General features: G+C 37.5%; 1 protein-coding gene across 1 annotated transcript in view; it reads left to right on the plus strand.

The window, feature by feature from the left end:
* The window catches only part of LOC140246207 (uncharacterized), a 66,877-nt gene that overhangs the window by 33,524 nt on the left and 13,572 nt on the right, over positions 1 to 19,781 (plus strand). The window contains exons 36-48 of the mRNA XM_072325657.1: positions 79 to 299; positions 752 to 957; positions 5,237 to 5,376; positions 6,990 to 7,182; positions 7,973 to 8,115; positions 9,543 to 9,653; positions 11,097 to 11,316; positions 12,157 to 12,230; positions 12,689 to 12,818; positions 17,181 to 17,263; positions 17,803 to 17,988; positions 18,345 to 18,479; positions 19,213 to 19,230. Of these exons, the coding sequence (XP_072181758.1) occupies positions 79 to 299; positions 752 to 957; positions 5,237 to 5,376; positions 6,990 to 7,182; positions 7,973 to 8,115; positions 9,543 to 9,653; positions 11,097 to 11,316; positions 12,157 to 12,230; positions 12,689 to 12,818; positions 17,181 to 17,263; positions 17,803 to 17,988; positions 18,345 to 18,479; positions 19,213 to 19,230 (1,860 nt within the window). The remainder of the gene's footprint in view (positions 1 to 78; positions 300 to 751; positions 958 to 5,236; positions 5,377 to 6,989; positions 7,183 to 7,972; positions 8,116 to 9,542; positions 9,654 to 11,096; positions 11,317 to 12,156; positions 12,231 to 12,688; positions 12,819 to 17,180; positions 17,264 to 17,802; positions 17,989 to 18,344; positions 18,480 to 19,212; positions 19,231 to 19,781) is intronic.

Consider the following 19,781-nt stretch of genomic DNA (forward strand, 5'->3'; position numbering starts at 1 on the left):
TTTGTTTAATTGCTATCAATGTCTGTCATGATTTTCTATATTCTGGGTATCTTTTATCTCTGTCTATCCCCATTATAGAACATTCTTGAAGATCTGAACAACCACTTTGAGGATGAGAAGAATGCCCTCCTAGCTGGTCTCAAGGACCACAATGAGTCCATGATGGCTGAGAAGGAGCGACAGCTGGCCCTGGCCAAGCTACGTCGAGATCAACGCAAGCTGCAAGATGAGGAGAAGTTTGAGGCCGCTGCCGCTCTCTTTGGCTTGGCTCAGCAGCATGAAAAGGCCCGAGAGGCAAAGTAAGACAGCTTGCCAAGTCAGTGTGACATAGGGTATTTTACAGACAGTTGTACAGAATGGTATCTTTTTGTTGTCAGATGACATCTGTTGATATCTAAATACAAGTGCATTTACATTCTATATAGTGTCCCAATAAGTCTTCAAATAGTCTTCAGTGGGTTGATTAAAACATGGTCATGGTGTGCGAAGTGATACTAATCAACATCCTGTTGTCAAGTGTTACGTTGTCTCTCGTTCATCTAGTTCAGTCCTAGTAAGTCAAAGACTTTTAGAGGGCCATTCAGCAGATCCAATCCTGAGCCTGAAAGGTTTGATGTGAAGCTACCTCAATCATCAAATCAAATGGCTTTCCAAGATGCCTTCCTGTGGAAACAGCACACTTTGATTTGTCCCGTTTTACTTCTAAGAAGGCAGGAATATTGATTAAAGTTCCTTTGTAACTTGCCAACAGCTATGAGAAGGACAGGGAGAGGCAGAAACAGCTGGCAAGGGAGAGACTGGCAGCCAAGAGAGCCAAGATGGCCAAACAGCAGGAGGGCCAGGCAGCCACGACTACCACAGCGACATCTGAGATGACCAGGACTGAGATTGAGGAACAGCTCCTACAGGAGGAAAGGGAGAACATGAAGGCTGATGCATCACAGGCCTCCAAGAAAGGTAGCACAGTCATACATACAGCTCATCCTCTTGGCAACCTCAATGTATCATGACATCTTTGGAATCTCTAACTTTCTCTTTTGTCTCAATGCATTGTACATTTGTGTCAGTTAGCAAGCCCTTTGAACTTGCTCACAAAGAGGTTGGGTAAGTATTGACACACATATTGCCTCATTCACTGAACGTATTGACAATGCTTCATGCTTGATCACTTCACCTTTTATGTTTAGTTACAGATTGTAACAATAGTTTTCTCTTCATTCCATTGGAACAACATGTGCATGCATCAATATTCACACTTGATGATTTATGTCATGTGTAACCTTCTGTTTAAGCTTGATTGCTCTACATATTCTGCCTTCGATATGCATTAAGTTAGCACACACTGTTTCTACTGTTCAACTTCATTGTAGTGACTATATCAAATCTGATCAAGAATTAAGAGAGCTGTGTCATATGCTGTTATATCCAGTATTGGCCTTCATATTTTTTCTCTGTAACTTTCTAACCTTTAAATTTTCCTCCTCTAATAACTTCATAATGTGTCATCATCCATGATGTCTTATTATGCTATAACACTTTCTTGCATATTGAGAAAGAGAGCAGGATCAGTTTTAACCAGATTTCTGTGCCAGGTAGAAATGTTAAAATCTGACTGATCTCCATCAGTCTGCTTAGGTGGATTTTTCAGAACACTGAATATTTCTGTGTGTAGAGGTGAGTCAGGAGCATCAATTTGTAGAAATTCACAGCTGCAATCTTAAATGAACAAGTTCTCAAAAAGCCAGTTTCTTAATTCATTACAGCTCAATATTTTAAACATAAATAATTGTATTTGCATGTGTTTTTCATCAGCATGTGCATGTGTGTTTTCACGCACGCGTTTGTGTGTGTACATGTGTGTGTTTTATGTTAAGAATCAAAACATGCTGCTAATTAAATTGTGGCTGCACCTAATCGGTGTCCTGCACACATTGGTGCAATTACGATCCCAGGAAATGAGAATGAAAGATCCTCGTGAAGAAATTAATAAATTACTTCTACATGTACCTTGGTGATCCTAGACATTGTTGTTTCATTTGGAGATATATATCTTGTTTGACAAAACCACTAAAGACACTAGGGTACCATTCATTTTTATGCCTCCGCCACGAAGTGGTGCCGGAGGCATTATGTTTTCGGGTTGTCCGTCCGTCCGTCCTTCCGTCCGTCCGTAATGAATTTTGTGGACAAGGTAACTATCGAAACCTGTTGAGGTATCCTAATGAAACTTGGCATGTATGTGTATTAGGGGGTGAAGTTGTGCCTATCAACTTTTGGGTGCACATGCTCAAGGTCAAAGGTCAAAAGGTCAAGGTCAAATATATAAAATTTCACTATTTCCACCATATCTAGTGAATGCCTGAAGATATTTTCTTGAAACTTAGTGTATACATGTATTACCCAATTAAGATTCTCTGGTGAAAGTTTGGGTCATGAGGTCAAAGGTCAAAGGTCAAAAGGTCAGGGTCAAATACATAAAATTTCACTATTTCCACCATATCTATTGAATACCTGAAGAGATTTTCTTGAAACTTAGTGTATACATGTATTACCCAATTAAGATTCTCTGGTGAAAGTTTGGGTCATGATGTCAAAGGTCAAAAGGTCAGGGTCAAATACATAAAATTTCACTGTTTCCACCATATCTATTGAATGCCTGAAGAGATTTTCTTGAAACTTAGTGTATACATGTATTACCCAATTAAGATTCTCTGGTGAAAGCTTGAGTCATGAGGTCAAAGGTCAAAGGTCAAAAGGTAAAGTAAAAATATCAAAACTTCTTTTTTTTCTCCGTACCTTGGAAAATTGTTCAAGGTATCTTCATGGAACATAGTATATACATGTACTGACTGGAAGTGATTATCTAGAGAATGTAGGGTTCATGGGGTCAAAGGTCAGGGGTCAAAGGTCAAGTGCAACCCTTCAAAATTTTACTATTACCCTCATATTTATGCAATGCCAGCAGGGTTATTTTTTTACACTTGGTGTATGCGTGTGTAACCTAATAGAAATTCTCTGGAAAGTTTTTTTTTTTCTCTTTTTGCCTCAAAGGTCAAAAGGTCAAAGATCAAGTGAAAGTGCTGCACTAACTTTTTCCTCCATATCTCGGAAGTGGCTCAAGTTACCTTGAAACTTAGTACATATTATGCATGTTCTACCTGAAAGTAATTATCTTATGAATTTTAGGGTCAAGGGCCAGATGAAAATGGTAACAATTTACTATTCAATTCAGAAATTGCACTTTTTCTCCACACCTGTACCTTGAAAATTACTCAATGCCTAAATGTATGAATGGGTCAAAGTCAAGTTAAAGTCCTTAAATCCCTAGATACATGCTCTCCTATTCATCCAATTAAACCTACGTCAAGGAAGGTGAACATTCAACACATTTGTGACAAACTTGTCATTCCAATATTTTACCAATTTTGTGAAAATGTAATCACACAGTGTCCACATGTACTATCTAGACCTATTGGGAAAATCATGCATTATGGCGGAGGCATACCAGTCGCCAAAGCGACATTTCTAGTTTTCTGATATATCACACATTTGTCTGTGTCTTATGTCTGGCTTACAGAATGAAATGCATCCACCAAGTGCACTGAAACAGACAATAAGGAATATTATTTTTCAATTTCATTCTGTTAACAAACAAAATCAAAACAAGATTGGCTTGAAGAGAGAGAGAGAGAGAAAAAAAAAAGATAAAACTGTTGACCATCCTGAGCAGATACGCATTGTAAGTGTTTTCATTGCATGGTGTGATGTAGTGTCTTGTGTATGTTCTTCATTTGCCTGCCTTGTATCATGCTGCATGCACTTTGTCATCTCTTCATCTGCCATCTTCCTCCATACTCACCTTCATCACCTCTAGCTGAGGAGGATGCTTCTGCAGAGAGTGAAGGTAATTTCTCTTATCTACACAGGCTGTTGCCATAACAACGCCCATCACTAGTTTAGTGTTATAGTCTAGTGCCACCTTGGATGTGATTACTACCGATGGAAATGATGTGCCTTCCTTTTATGAGATGCATGACTTTAGCAGTTAGTGATAATTTGATGTTGATATCAGAAATACTCCTCACAGAGCCTGCCTGAGCATACACATGCATAACCTCATTAAGTGTGTAAACAGGGGGACAAATGTTTATATTTACAGTGTTAGGGTGCGTTTACACCAAGCACGGTAGGGGCAAAGGCCTGGGTTTTTGCTATGGTGTGCCAAAAGGAGCCATGTCTGATTCAGTTAAAAAAGAATCAGAAATTTAGTACAAAATCACCCAAAATGTTATTCTTATATGAAAATCAAGAGCAACAACAGTAGATTATTAATTTTGTAACAAAATTATTAGCGCAGAAGTGATATTGTAACAGAACCAGACATGGTTCCTTTTGGTGCACCACAGCAAAAACCCGGACAGTTGCTCATACCATGCTCGGTGTAAATGGGCTTTAGAGGTAATGTCCCACTGTGAGCTGCCATATTTCCACATGATTTGTCTGTAGAGGGCAGTCACTGGCATCAAGGTTTTATTCACTGTAAAAGTTTAGCTCAAATTGTTGCTTACTAGTGCGGCACTAAATGTCGTGATGTTTCATGAATACTGGAAATCTGTCATGCAGCCTGCAATGCACACATCCTCTAAGCATGTAGAGAGACTTTCACTGCACTATTAACATGCTATAGGAAGGTGATGATTCATGTTTCTAGCAGACTATGCTAGTATTAGATTATGTCAATGAAGTCGGAATAATGGTCATTGCCTGTAATCCATGATTTCAGTTCTTGTATGACTTTCACAGGAAATGGTGTCAACTATTTTGTTCTGAGAAGTAAGGACTGCATAGGATTGTGTAGAGGGACACTGCACTCTTTAATACTGACAACTACATCAAAGCTGATCTACACAATATGAGTGTTTCTGTTCGTGCAATCATAAGCATGCATTTAGTCACTTCACAGTTTCCCAAATGTTGATTATTTTAACATTTTTGAACTGTTCCTGCATGTCTGTAATGCAATTTTGTGACATTTGATTTCTTCTTTCTCATCCACCGAATATAAAGCTGTACACTTTTCAAACAATTAACCATAGCAAGTCAAATGTCATGATGAGTTGAATGTAACTAGGTGTTTTCATTTATACTCTGAGGAGAAATCGTGCTATACCGGATTCGTGACCATTCATCTGTAGCTGTGTTTTGACCTTTGACCTGTTATGATACTATCTTCCAGACCCAGTGTCCCTCATATCATCAGTCATGACTGAGGTGGACAAGAAGCACAGCCATGAGAGGGATGTGCTGGTGACCATGATGGACAGTGCCATGACCAACAGCAAGGAGAGAACCAGGTTGGAGGAGATGGCACTCAAGGTATGCCATTTCTTGGGATTACCTCAAAGATCCAATACTCATTTGTATCTTGATCCTGCCACAAAATATAACTTTTGCTACTCAGCCAATGTAATCAAAGGCAGTGACTGAAATATCACAGTATGTTTTGCTTTGAATCTCACAATATATATGTCAGATGCCCCGCTCTGCTGTACTGTCCCTAACTTTTTTTTTTTAGAAAGGGATCAGCAGGTATAGTACTACTGCATTAACATCAATTTATATTTAATGTCATGATTTTGTTTGGCCACCACATGACAATGTCACCATAAACTGTCCACAAATCTTGGAGGGACCATTAAATGATGACCATCCATTCCTTATGATGATATAATGGCTATTACAATGTGATATGTGCATTTAATGTGCTCTTTTCAGTTCCAGTATTCTCCTGTCAAAGAATCCTACCTACTTTATGCAGTGCTTTACATATGCCAGTTTTCCTCACAAAGATCCAAGTTTGGTTCATATTCACATAAATATACCACCAGTTTCCATGATCTATCTCTGACAAAGGCAAGTAACTCACAGACCATTCATTGGACCAGCAATCTGGCGTTGTGTTGGGATGCCATGAGATGGAGCACTTTGCAGATATTGATTTGTATCCTTGTGTCCTTCAGAGTCATCATGCCTCCACATCAGTGGTGACAGAGGCATTATATTCTGGCCTTGCTTGTTAGTCTTTGCATAGGTCTGGGTGACTATTTGATTTGGGGGAAGGATGTGAATTTAATAGTCAAAGGTTACTTATACAAAGTTTAGAGAGCTTACCACTATAGAATCACTCTTTTGGTTTTGGATTTGTAATCTCTCTAAAATTGTTATGTGTGAGCAGTACAGTATATATTAAAGATATTATGTGATGCAATATTGGGCAGAGATCATGGTACAGAGGTCAGGCAGGGTCAAATATACAAATTCACATTTCATCTCTAAATGTGAATAGAATATACAGAATGGAATTATGAACTAAACCAATGTTATAGCTTTGTTTATTTGGAACTATTGCTGTGAGGTTGTGATATTATTCACATGTACATTTTCAGTGAGACAAATTATAAAACAGTAGTCAATATATTTTTTGGTCCCATACATTTTGTTAAAATGTACATTTGCCACCAGTTATAGGGTTTCCAATCATGGGTTCTTCTCTACAATTACAAGACAGAGGAGTAGGTAGGAGGTGATTTGTACTTGTAGGCTGCCTAGAACTCGACTGCCATGGTGTCTTCGCTTGAAACCCCAGAGGTTCATTCCGCATGATTTACATATACTGGATATTCATACTGTTGCTTATATACAAAGAATAACATTCATGAGTATTTAAGAGAGGTACAAATAATATACATGTAAATCAATGCTTGGAGGAGAGTTTACTTACAATAGGAACAGAATGCAATTCATAAGGTGAAGTAAACAAATACAATGAAAAATATTGATAGCAATGGAACATAAAAGGTTTAGAGTAGAGAGACAGATTGTACAAAAGTGATTTGTAATGTATAAAGGCTGACTTCAGCCACAGGAAAATTTATGAGCCTGTTCAAAATGTTATCCTACACTATGTGAGTTTTCTAATCTGATCATAGGACCTACTAGCCCAGCTTGAAGCCCTGAAGGAGGAACGACGCCAGCTGCGGGAAGATGCTGACCTAGAGTTTGGGGAGGTGGATGTCTCCAAGCTGAGTGAGGAGGAACTAGTCAGTCACCTGACCCATGTAGCAGAGTACCAAGAACAGCAACATCGCCTGCTGAAGAGCGCCATCACTATCAAAGCTGAACGTAATATCTAACCTTGTTACTTGGCATTCAAAATCAGTGTGCTTGTTGATTGTTTATGATTTGAAAAAGGAGAAAAAATGATATCTTTACATTATGGACAAATAAACTCTCACTGACAGAAATATCAGTGTGACCATCATTAAATATGTTGCCTGACAGTTCTGGATTATTTGTATGTTAAAGAACTTTCTCGCCTGTATTTTCTCATTACTAGGTGTCCACTGTTGTACACTTTAAAAAAAAAGTAAATGTATGATTTTGTTGATTTGTACAATAAGTCTAGCTGTGTCTATGGTTAGATTTTGCTTACTTCTAATATCTTTTAAGGCAACCTGAATTAAATTCCCTACATAAAGGAAAGCATCAGAATGTGGGTTTTTTTCCTACAGATGTAGAATGTGCAATTGCAATGATGTACTCAGGAAGGCAGTTTGAATTTAAGTAAAAAGAATGTGTGGGACTGCAGTTTGTTTGGGTTCATTTCCTTGCCTAAACCCAATGACATGGGCAACTAGAATGGTACCTATTTCACACTATACCACCTATGATAAGGATATGATTGATCAACTCATTTGCTTTCTAGATAAATTTTTATGGAGATGAATAGCCCTTTGAATCTGCAATATCCTCACTTTTCTTCCATGGAGAGCCATGCTTTCCTTTACTACTTCAGGCTACTGAAACCAGATCAAAAATTCACAATGGTTTAGGTGTCAGTATCCATCATTGTGATTTATTATATCCAAAGTAGTTTGTAAGTGACTGCAAATAATATGTCATTTGTTGACAGTGATGCGTCGTACCCTCATCCAAGAGAACCGGCTGACCATGGAGGAGATAGAGGAAGAGATTTCGGTCTTAATCCTGTCAGAGCTACAGCAGAAACAGACAGTAGAGACCAATGCTGTCCAGGGTCTCCTGGAAACCTTCCCTGTAAGTCAGCAGGCCGCTCTCTTCCATCCACTCGCACACTTTCAACATTCATTTCCAGCAGCATAGCAGTATAGTTGCTGTCTGCTTTGCTTTCTACTTTTTTTTTTCCTTCTACCACATATCTGCAACTCCTGTGAATTCTATGTGAGGATTTTTACTCAATACCTTAGTTAGTACCTCCCCTATGTATCAAAGTATTAGAGCACCAATCATTCATATACACATTCATGACTGAGCTGTAATTATATGTTAGTGTATCTTTCCTGTACAGAGTAGTCAATCATCAGGCAATATTTGAAAGGTCAGGGGTTAAAGATAAGAATTATCATGTGGGTAGCCATCAGATATGTGACTCTTGAATAATTGGCAGGCCAAAATACAGATACAAGAGTAAAAAGAGAAATGAGCAATGATATTTCTATTGACATCATTTGTTTTTGTTGTTTTTCCTGATATCTGCCACAGTATAATTCTAACTCATATCTTTGCATTTCACTAGTACAACTTATGGGACTGATCATGGAAAAGTCACATATCCAGAAACAAGAAATATTAGTTTGAAGTGATAAAAAGGAAATCAATGGATAATTCGTCTGTTTAACTGTCTGTAGATTCTATCCACTGTAAACCCTCCAAGCCTTGATATTCTATACCAGTTATTTAGCTCAGAGATGACAATTTTTGTAAGCATTTTGTTGGTTATGCTGAAAATGCATGATTTTACCTTTTACTTCTGTGAGCTTAGTTTCTGTATATTCATTGCAAATTGTATTGTATGAAACATGACAGATTGTTTCTCATTATCAGAGACTGGCAGTTATGTTAAGAAATGCATGCCATCTTGCTGGGAAATATTGACCAGAAGAGGAAGGGAGAAGGAAGTTCTGTTGTGAGGAACCAGCATCAGCATTTATATACTCCTGTTTTATGTGCATATATACTTTTCATGACTATATATATGAAATGCTCATTTATCATATTTTCTTAAATCACCTTAAAATAATTTCTGTACACTTTCCTATGTTTCCCAAGCTTTCAATGTACAAAGATGCTGTGGATATTCTCAAAACAGTTTAGTTTCACTATATGTATGCAATTGCAGCATGTCACTTTGCTTTCATGGATAATGCAATCTATTAGCTATATCTATTATCTATGTAGCTTGATGGTTTGAAACATCCTTGCGTGATACAAAAGATTACTCATCATAGTCCTTGATGTACATCCATTGAATAGAATTCAATTAATGTCATATCTTTTCTCACATGCCTAATCAATGAACAGCTTTCTATCCAGTGAAACTGCTATCATAGTCTTTTCTCCTAATTTGATTCTTGCATTCATTCTTTTTTTTTTTCCTTCTGCAACCTCCTTTGCATGTATTTATTCCACCTGTCGCATCTTGCATATATTACGCATTTCATCAGGGAGGAGGAGGTGAAAAAAGTGTCCAGGAAAGAGACTTCCTGGCTGGATTAGCAGCCGGAGTCAAGCAGTTCTTTTCCTCATCCCAGGATGTGGCTGAAATGGAAATAAAGGTAGTATGGTCCGGCTTCCCTGTGATGATAACAATCACATGACACTTTATTGGACAGAGCTTGGCTGTCTGATACATTCATCTTCTGTGTGTTCAGACAAGATTAAAGGATACTATTTAATACAAAGTATGCATGTTTCACTGCCATCTATTCTATATATTTTCTTACCCTTTCAAACCACACTTAGATCATTGCCCATTCATAATTAACATAGAGCCACATAGGACATAGCTGCCAATCCAAATTAAGTACAAGAAACAGTTTTGCTTTTAATGTGAAGACTTCTTACCAATGAATGAAAGAAATAAAAAATAAACGTCTATATCGGCTGACAATTCCAAAAGATAAAAATCAATGACTTGAGCTGATAAATTGATTAATCTCTAGGATACTTCAAAGTTGATTTTTAACAATCCCTGAAAATTTTTATGCCAGTTAATGAAGTTCAGTTGAAAACAAATAAGAACACAAGAGAGAGAGAGAGAGAGAGAATGAGATATCTTACAAGCGTGATTGTCACCAATATACTTCACAAGCCTGTAAATTCTCAATGACTGCACTTGTATGTGGTATCAAAAATGTTCATAGTCTTTTCACCTCCAATTTCATGTGAACTTAGCAATGATAAATCAGATTATTTTAGATTTTCAGAAAGCTGTAGGCGTTTTAAAGTGAATTGTGAAAGATTTTTAATCTATCAGTGACTTTACGTCTTCACACATTGGATATTGTGATATATTTGTTTCATGTGCAGTCTTGTAAAGCCAGTGAGTTTTGTTTAATTCAAGTATGTCATCAAATGTTTAAATGCCTAAAATATATGAGTTTGTGTGTTAACTGGTTAAGCCACTTTGGTGAGTTAAGTTTGCCAGAACATGATAAATATTGCCATGTGATACAAGTTATTTGGTAGAGTTGTAGCCAGGACTTCAAAAAAAAAAAAAAAACAGTCGCCAATCAATACTCCTTTAAGTTGTGATCGATGAAAGATATCCTGCTATATCAATAGAGCTAAACATTGTACCATGGTATACACGCCAGAGGAGCACTTGAATGCTCCCAAAGTGTATCGTACCGTGCCATACCGAGCCAAGAGTTATCCACTTCCCGATGTGCTCCAGAAGCATGATACCATACTGTATCAGAAGTTGGCATGAGAAAAATGTGCATAACATGTACTACAAAGAATTGATACCCATTATTCAAGACACCTGTATAACTAATGGGATACGCTTTCTCCACAGAGCTGTGTTCAAAAGCTTCCAGAAAGCTGCCAATCTGCCACCATATGTTACAGTAAGGTATCATTTGGTTTGATTTGGTTCGCTTTTGAGTGCTCAAATGTAGCCAAAAATGATTGCTGATCTTGTTCTGTGAATAGTCCATTGTCCACTGTCTCAGAAATGTGACTATTCACTGGAGCTCACACCTCATCTCTTGCAGAGTGATGAGTTCCTGGAACAGATGAAGGTGAATCAGAGACGTGCACGGCGAGAGGGATGGCTGGACAATGTGGCAGTGACCATATTTGATACCACCACTATCACCATGGAGATGACCACAGAGATTGAGGAGATTTCAAGGCGCATCATGCAACGGGAGGAGCGCCTGGTAACTCTCCAGAGGGAGTTTGAGGAGAAGAAAGCCCTTGTCAAGAAGAATGGTGAGTTCAACAACATGAAATATATTCAAAAGAGTTGCTCTATCTGTAACAAGGTTTTAAATATTCGTGGATGTGGGCATCCCTTTCATGTGTCATGTACCTGCACAAATACCAGCAGTTGTAGAAAGTCAAAGTCCCATTTCACACAAGTCTTCTGTAAACCATGGTGTCCACCAGACTATCATTCAGACGTATGATGTGTACAGATCGATGGAGTGAAATTCGAATTTACCCAAGGTACCTGAAGATGTTTGGTTGTAACTAACTATTTTGGGGTCCTGCACCCTGGTTTTATCAAAGATGCCCAAGCTTCTTGCATATGATGACCTCACCCCAGTCTGCTCCTTCTGGCAACCAGTCTAAGATGCAACATTAAACATATCATTTTCATTTTCAAGAAAGACGCATTGAAGTTTCATGTTACACACATTTAATCGTCGATCAGGAACTGGAGAAGCCGCTTTTTCTCTGAAATTATATCAAATTTCAGTCTAAAATTTTGCCACAAGGTAGACCACACCTTCTACCATTAGATTACACCAAAACCTCAAATTTGAATGTTTTGTGTTCTTTCATATGCATTTGGCTGGTTTGATTTATCGCTGATGAGTTGCTTTTATAAAACCATATTCCATCACTTCAGCAGCTCTTTATCTTATGGGCTGTGCTGTGGTGCTATCTAATTTTTTGTTTTGACCATCCATTATCAAAGATTGGTGATGGACAGCAGTCCTGTGACAGCATTTGAAATTTCACATGCATGTGACAAGGAGTGTTGCCATGTACTAATTTGTGAGTAATAGAATAATGTTCACTATTGTGATTCATCATTTCATTTAGCACAAGGAAGAACTGCTGAAGAACTTGATGAGATGATTGCTAAGTTGGAGCAGGAGTATGCTGACAGGAAGAAGGTAAGATCACATAGCTATTGGATTTCTAGGGCTTGTTTACTCAAGCTGATGTTTGTGATGACTGTAAATTGTAATAATTGCAGTTCATGTAGTAACAACTTAAACACCCAATATTTGCTGTGCTAATATCTGCTTGCACCTCAAAAGGCAGTTATTGCATCGTAAAGTGAGTTCAATCTTTGTGAAATACACCTGTGGTTTGGAGCAGTGAATACTCCCGTCAAATCAACCTTACTGTGGGGGGGGGGGGGGGTAATTGTTTGTGTTTGTTGTGGGTTTTTTCATATGTAGTGAGTTGAATGTTGGATTATACATTAAGATTCACTCAGTCAGTGACAGAACATCAGGTTACAATGAATTGTCAAAAGTTTGATAGTAAAGAAGGGAGACTGAAGTTTCCTTCAAATGAAACCATCTCGTGTAAATATCTGTTTCTTAAACTATTAATTGTGATGCAGGCTTTGGAGGAACAGTTAGCCAGAGACAAACGGCAGGAGACTGAGATGAAGGAAGTCAACCATGACCTGGAGGACAAGGAGAAAGAGCTAGAGAAACTTGATGAGGAGATGGCAGCAGCCATCAAGAAAGGTGAGTGTTTGCAAGGAAAGACAGGCAGAGAAAACTTTGAAAAACTTTATCATTTCATTTGTGCAAAGATAGTGAAAAAAAAATGATAACAATTTTTGCAATATATATGCACTTTAGTACAGTTAATAACTGTGCGTTCTCATGTTACTTAATCGTAGACTTGCATATCATACCTGCAGCATTCTGTTGAAAGAGAATGTCATGAATCTAGGACTCACAGAGAGAATTCTGCACATCACTTTAAGATAGGATGTAGAAATTGGTCAGTGTTGATTGTACTATGTTTACCAAATCTTTGGTCATGGCATTTCTATTTGTCTTTTTAGAGGAGAGTCATGTTTATGACAACTACACAATTTGCCAATATCATGTAATTTTATGAAGTATAGCTGTCAGTTGTAGACATATCTGTGCTGATAGAGAGCCATTTATCACTAGCACTCTTGATCATGAACCTCTCTCCAGATAAGGATTTGCTCAAAACAGTTCTGTTAAAGTGTACCTTCTCACATGCCAGGCTACTGTTTGTTTTTTGTTTTTTTCAATCATTATTATATTGCCTAACTAACTGAATTTTGTTGATTGCGCAAAATCTTTAGCATGCCTTTTGATAATGCTATCACTAATACTAACTACATTGTACAATATATTGTTGTTATGACACTGATATGTTACAGTGTGTTTCTATGATTGTCTGTATTTAGAGTTTGATTTAGTCCTGTCAACCTTGTAATTGTTATGGTCACTTTTCTATAATGGCTACCTGCCTAATGCAGCCATTACAAATTCCTGTGGAAAGAAATTATGTGATTGAAACTTGTGCATAGCAACCACCTGGTCAACATTGCCAGAAGCCATACTCACTTTCCATGAAATGTTAATTATGATCAGTAACCAACATGTCTGTAAAGGCAGCCTGGGACATTTCCCTGATGGCCACTAAACACAGGTTGTTTGTGTTTTAATTGGTAACTGAGCATGTGTGTATTTCGTAATGTGTGAATTATTTGTAAGCTGTTTGAAGTGGCCCTTGTGCCGTAGTACTCTTATTCCTTTGCTATTCATCTTTATCTAAAAATTGAGTGTTGTAACTTTTTTTCATCCACCATCTAGGGAAAAGTGAGTATGAATGTGAACAAAGTGTGCAAAGCTACTAACATGGAACTCTTGATGCATGCTACTCAGAAAAAAACACTAATACAAATGAGATGTGCCGTATATTTAGTTGTGTCAAATAGTTTGTTTGCCTCTAGTGTCTCCCAAGTTCTCTACTGGTGCAACTGGTTGTGAGACTGTGATATTCATTTGTACCATCTATTGTCATAACTCTGGGGATGTATAGATTCATGAGTCATGCCAACATGTGTTTCATAAAACATGTCAAAATTTAACAGTAATTTTGAGCTGACATCTATGAAACCCCCTTCAAAAACAAACAAACAAACAAGCAAACAAACACGACCCCCAGTCCATGAGCAGAGATATGCACCCTGTGCAGACACACTAAAGAAGATATAAGTTTTTATAATTTTCCCCTGAAAGTATGGTATTTTAGTTACCAGCTCTGGGGAAGTCTGTGTTCCATTCGCACACAGACTTTGAAATAATCCACTTGAAATTTACATGATCACCAGTTTTAACATTTGCAAAAGCATTAAACAATCCCAAACTTTAAATTCTATGCAGGACCAAGTATGATTTTTTTCCTGTGTAGCAAGTTAACTTGAGCATAAGTACAGAAGAGCAATGTTTGATAAGCCACCTTTGGTTAGTCGCACATCTGAGGATATAAGCACTATGCTGTGTAAAAAACACTAGCTGCCCTTCTATTCCAAATGTGGCAAGTGATTTGTCATTTTCTCATTAATTCTTTTGGTTTTATCACATAAGTGCACTCTTTGTGTTCCAACTGGACATGGTAAATACACATTCAAGAAAGACAATGTTATTTGTGGTAATTACTCAAGAAAGGTCTTTACTCTAATATCATGTACTTGCTTTCTTTGCATGTTTGTTTAACATGTAAAGGTAATGCCCTAATTTTACCTGCATTTTTCCATCAAAAGGGGTTAGTACTCTTTTCCCTGCCTGTACCCACCTAATCCCCCACTCCTCGATGTCAAGAACTAAAAGAAAGATATTGCTGTGTCAATGCATGTGGGTATGAATCTTTTGTCCTCTTCCCACCAACTTTAATACATGCTTTTCCCTTTGAATTTCTGTGAAAGATTGTCCTCCGTTCCCATGTACATTCTGTCATGACAAACAATGACTATGAGTGCTAATAATTAACACTTCTAGCCGAGTAAGATGTACAACATGTAATTAAGGGCTTTTTGGTGTAAACACTGAATTAAAAGCTCAAACTGAGACATGTTCTTGTAGACACTGCTTCAGAGTGAATTCAAAGTATTTGTACATGGAGTAGTTCTTCAGAAAAAAAAAAAAAGTTGCTTCTGTCAAAAATAGATGTTGCTTGCTCTTAAAAAACCCCCCACAAAATTGAGAGCATCAATTTGAAATGGAAAGATACCTGCTGTAATTATGTAAATAGTTCCATTATGGGTGAACACTTTGTACACTTTTGAGCTTCTTAGCACATGACATGCCCAATATAGAGGATTGAGTCTGTGTTGTCAGATAGAGAAGTGAGCCAGGAGCACATAGATTTTACTGAAATCCTGCACATGCCACATTTTTGATTGTGCTGATGGTGCAACCACTGTCTTTCACACATTGCTGCTTTTTGTTGCTGTGAGTTTTCCTCAGAAAAAAAAGAAAGAAAACAAAGCAATTTGTAGAGAGTTATGACAAGTATGAAATATGGGAGAAAATGATGACAGAGTGATGCTAGGAGGCTATTTCTAAAACACACTTCTTCTCACACACCACTTTCAGTAATGAGCTGAGGAAGGTAGGGAAAGTCTGTCATGCTCTTTGTGTTCCTTATGTGATTCTTCATGTCAGTGTATACTGTTTAAAGTAGCCTGTATGATCTGCAAAGTGTATGTACTAAGATGGTCATTATGATGTCAATGTAGTGGTATATTTGATCATTTTGATACCCACCAGAAGCACTCCACTGTCTTAAAGACGACTTGTGTGTTGAACAAATAACCAAAATTAGGAAAGTGGAAATTACACAGCACATTACTGTCACATACCTGTACTTTTAAATTGCAGAATTGTGTTTCATCTCTGTGACTTGTAACTCAACCCAGGTAGTTCCTGAGTCTGCCATTGGTTGTTAGATGTACCTCACAGATACGAATGTGTGGTGATGTAGAGACCTGTGTCATTATCTAATGTTTTAGTGGTGTTATATGATGACTGATGAAGATCAAGTTTTGTGTACTAGATACATTGATCTTCAAGCAAGTTTGTGAGTGAATATGGCCTACACTTTCCAATTACACTTTGCCAGCCCTTTAATACTGTTTCACCTGTGTCTTATTGGCTTGGTGGCACAAGTGTTTGGCAAATGAGCAGAAAATGACAGGAAACCCAATTGTTTTGATCAGGTTGTCACTGATAATAGTTCATTTCGGTTCATCTAGAGAAGTTTTAAAAACCTAAAGGACTGTGATGCAGTCTGTGATTGATGTGCAAAGCAGTTTTTAAATAAATGTTTTTATAGGTCCATTGTGTCTAGGAAATAGAGGAATTAAATTCATCCCCTCAATAGACAGTACTATTGGCTGCCCACAATAGGAGCTGTATACAGCTTTAAAAAGTAGTCTTCATTTCAATGGTAAACCACCCATGCAGCTATGCTCAGCAAGTGTTGTTAATTAGTAAACACGTAGATGCAGATGAAAGTAGAAATAATGGAACAAATATGCCTAGATATATTCTGTTCCCAACATTGAAGGATGGGTTACTACGCAGGGCCTACTTTCATAACCAAATGTTTGTTTGTATCTTATGATAAGGCCTTAAAATGTATAATGTGAAAGCAAGTATGAGAGATATCTGAGAGCATGTAACTTGGCCAGTTCCCTGCTGTACCAAGAGATACATCATGGAAAGTACAAGTGTATCGCCAGAGTACACCATCACCTCCTCACACAAAGGCAACAACTTCTTCCGATTGTAGCCATGTAGTAGTACTAATGAAATAGTTTGATTAATATTTGCTGACAGAAAAAAGTGGAGATTATGTGGTAACGTTTGAGTAACTGATGATGTTTATAGTCCAAAAGCCTTCTTAACAACTTATAAGTTCTGTAAAATTGCACAGCAATACAATCCATGCCTACTTTCTTATATAGTTCATCTGCTACTGGAAATTGAAATTGGTGAGTGTTTCGTAATTGTTGAATAGAAATACTGACTCATTCCATGTTGTTGTGTTATTTTCAGAGCGAGAGCGACGTCCCAGTGAATCCTACGATGCTGATGCCATGGTAGCAGAAATTGAGTCGCAATTTGCTGAAAAGAAGAAGGTTTGTTGGAAAGGTCTTGTCAAACTGATTATGAGACAAATAAACAGATAAATGTTCAAAAAGAATGTTTACCTTGAATGGGTATCTCAGTACTTATAAAAGAGACACAGTGTTTGGTGATGACCTCATTTGAGAAAATGGGTAATAGAAAGACAGATAGTTAGCATACAAATAATGCACTTTATACTGGGAATTAACCAAAAATTATTCATCCAATAGCAATTTTGGGACAGCCTGAAACACACAACGCAAAGCCAGTGTGTTTCAAACTGTTCTAAAGTTACAGAGAGCGAATAATCTTACTAATAAGAACAAAATAATGTGCATTATTTGTTTTATAAAATATGCTTGATATGGCACAGTATTGTTCACTTGTTGCTAGATTTGAACTCTTTTCGCAAAGCAACCCTTAGGAGGACATTGTCAAAGTCCGGAAGACACGTAAATAGCAAGGTCATATTTGGCTTGTCTTTGTCAATCCATAATTTCCAAGTGGCATTCTCTCCTATTTTGTGTGTGTATGCTTGTGCTGTGACCAGGCCATGCAGCAGCAGCTGGAGAAGCAACGTCGCCAGGCCATGGAGAAGATTGCTGCCCGCAAGCAGCGGCAGGAGGATCGCGACTTTGAGGACCAGATGGCTATTGCTCTCATCCATGCTGCTGAGAGGAACAAGAGCCAGAAGGAGGAGGCTGCCATTGAGCAAAAGAAGAAACAGAATGAGCTGGTATGCCATGCAACCTCATCCCTCAGACATTTGATATATCATTGTGATAGTTGGGTTTTGATACCTTATATGCATTGGAAATTATTGAGAAGCCATTTACATCCTTAATAAAGTCCTTTTCTTTCACAAAACTTATCTTCTCAAGTGATATACAGAAAAATGATGGGCATAAAAGTTTCAAGTATACCAGCTCATGACTTAGCAGTGTTCCTTTTACTGTTTATCAGTAAATCCTGAGAGGTTTCTTTCACTAGACCTTAAATTCATTATTTCCTTCATCCAGTTGTTTCATATTTAAGGTATCTGTCAAATGTACAGTTTAATCAGATTTGATCTATAACATGTTGTCCGTGTAGATGCAAGAGCGTCTTGCTGCCCGGCGAGAACAGCGGAGGAAGGCTGCTGAGGAGAGGGCAGAAGCTGAGAGGCTGGCCCAGGAGGAGCAGCGTAAAAAGGAGGTCTCATTTGATCGTGACTCCGAGAAAAAGAAGGTCAGTTGAATGACATATTTCTTGAATTCCCTCCATTGTAAGTCCTGTGAATCATCAAGAATCATGGAGATTTGTTTCTTGGAAAAAGTTTGTTTCTTTCAATCTAAAACTTTTCACTACTTTTTTTTTTCATATGTCATTGAGAACATTGGCGTGATGTTTAGGGCTCTGTGGAAGCCCTTTAACAAAAATGCCAGTTAATCATAGTTTGCTGAACTCATTCATCAATAGTCTTGTGAGACAATGAGGATAAGGCTACCATGTAGATAAGGTGTAGTATTACACTTGTGGTTTGTAACAAAGTGCGTAATTTAAAAAGTTAACTTGTTGAAAAGTATGCATATTTGTTTTAATGTGTCATCCCAATCAACAAATAACTGATCTTCAAAATGTGCCTTGTGTTTTGTTTATGTAAATTGTGTGGGGGTTGAGTTTGTTTGTTTGCTTTTTATTTTTGATAAACAAATTGAGAATACAGGTGCACAGGCCCAAATATTTCTATTTTCAAGAATATTTTCTTTCAGACACTCCCTGGAAAATGTCTGTGGTTATAGTGACGGATAAATTAAAGATTCTTGTGTCTTTGTTATTGTATGATTGTAAACTCACATAGCATAGTGGAATTCCTCATGGACATGTAACTTTGATAGACTGTAATGTAAACTCATGCAGATCTTCATTGCATCAGGTGTCATTTTCATTTCATTCAATTTGTTTTTTGGATGTTAAACAGGTCAAATTTGCAACAAAGGTGAGATTTCTCTCAGACTTTTGCATGATGTTATATCAAAGCAAAGCTTATGATGTCTGTGCTAATGATGTATGATGTTATGCGCACATAAAAGCTAACTAATCAGAAATTCACATTGGGTCATGATTTCCAGCCAATTGTGTGTTATATTTTTAGCTTGATCCCAATTTCCCCTTTCCTCCAATATTTTTACAATCCCAAGAGGTCCTTATTAGTAACACCCTTGTGAAATTTTGCCTCATAAAGGTCACAACAGACTTCACCGTGACAAATTAGCTGATATTTTTCAACTTTATGTCATTAAAGAAATCCTGGTTCATACTATACAGTTTTCATCCTGATTACTTTAAAGGGATGGTATAGTATTGGTGGAGCCAAGGATTGGGCTTGTAACTTTTTGCGAGATACCAACAAACCACTCATGAAATAGTACAGAGCATACCATTCTAAGAGGAATTCAAAGTTTATTTGATGAAAATTGTTTTTTGAATGGCTGAGACATCCAAAAACAAAGTAAAAGAAAGTGATATTAGGCCTGCTCTGTTTTGGAT

This window comes from Diadema setosum, chromosome 2 (genome assembly GCF_964275005.1).
Source record: "Diadema setosum chromosome 2, eeDiaSeto1, whole genome shotgun sequence".
Classification (NCBI taxonomy): domain Eukaryota; kingdom Metazoa; phylum Echinodermata; class Echinoidea; order Diadematoida; family Diadematidae; genus Diadema; species Diadema setosum.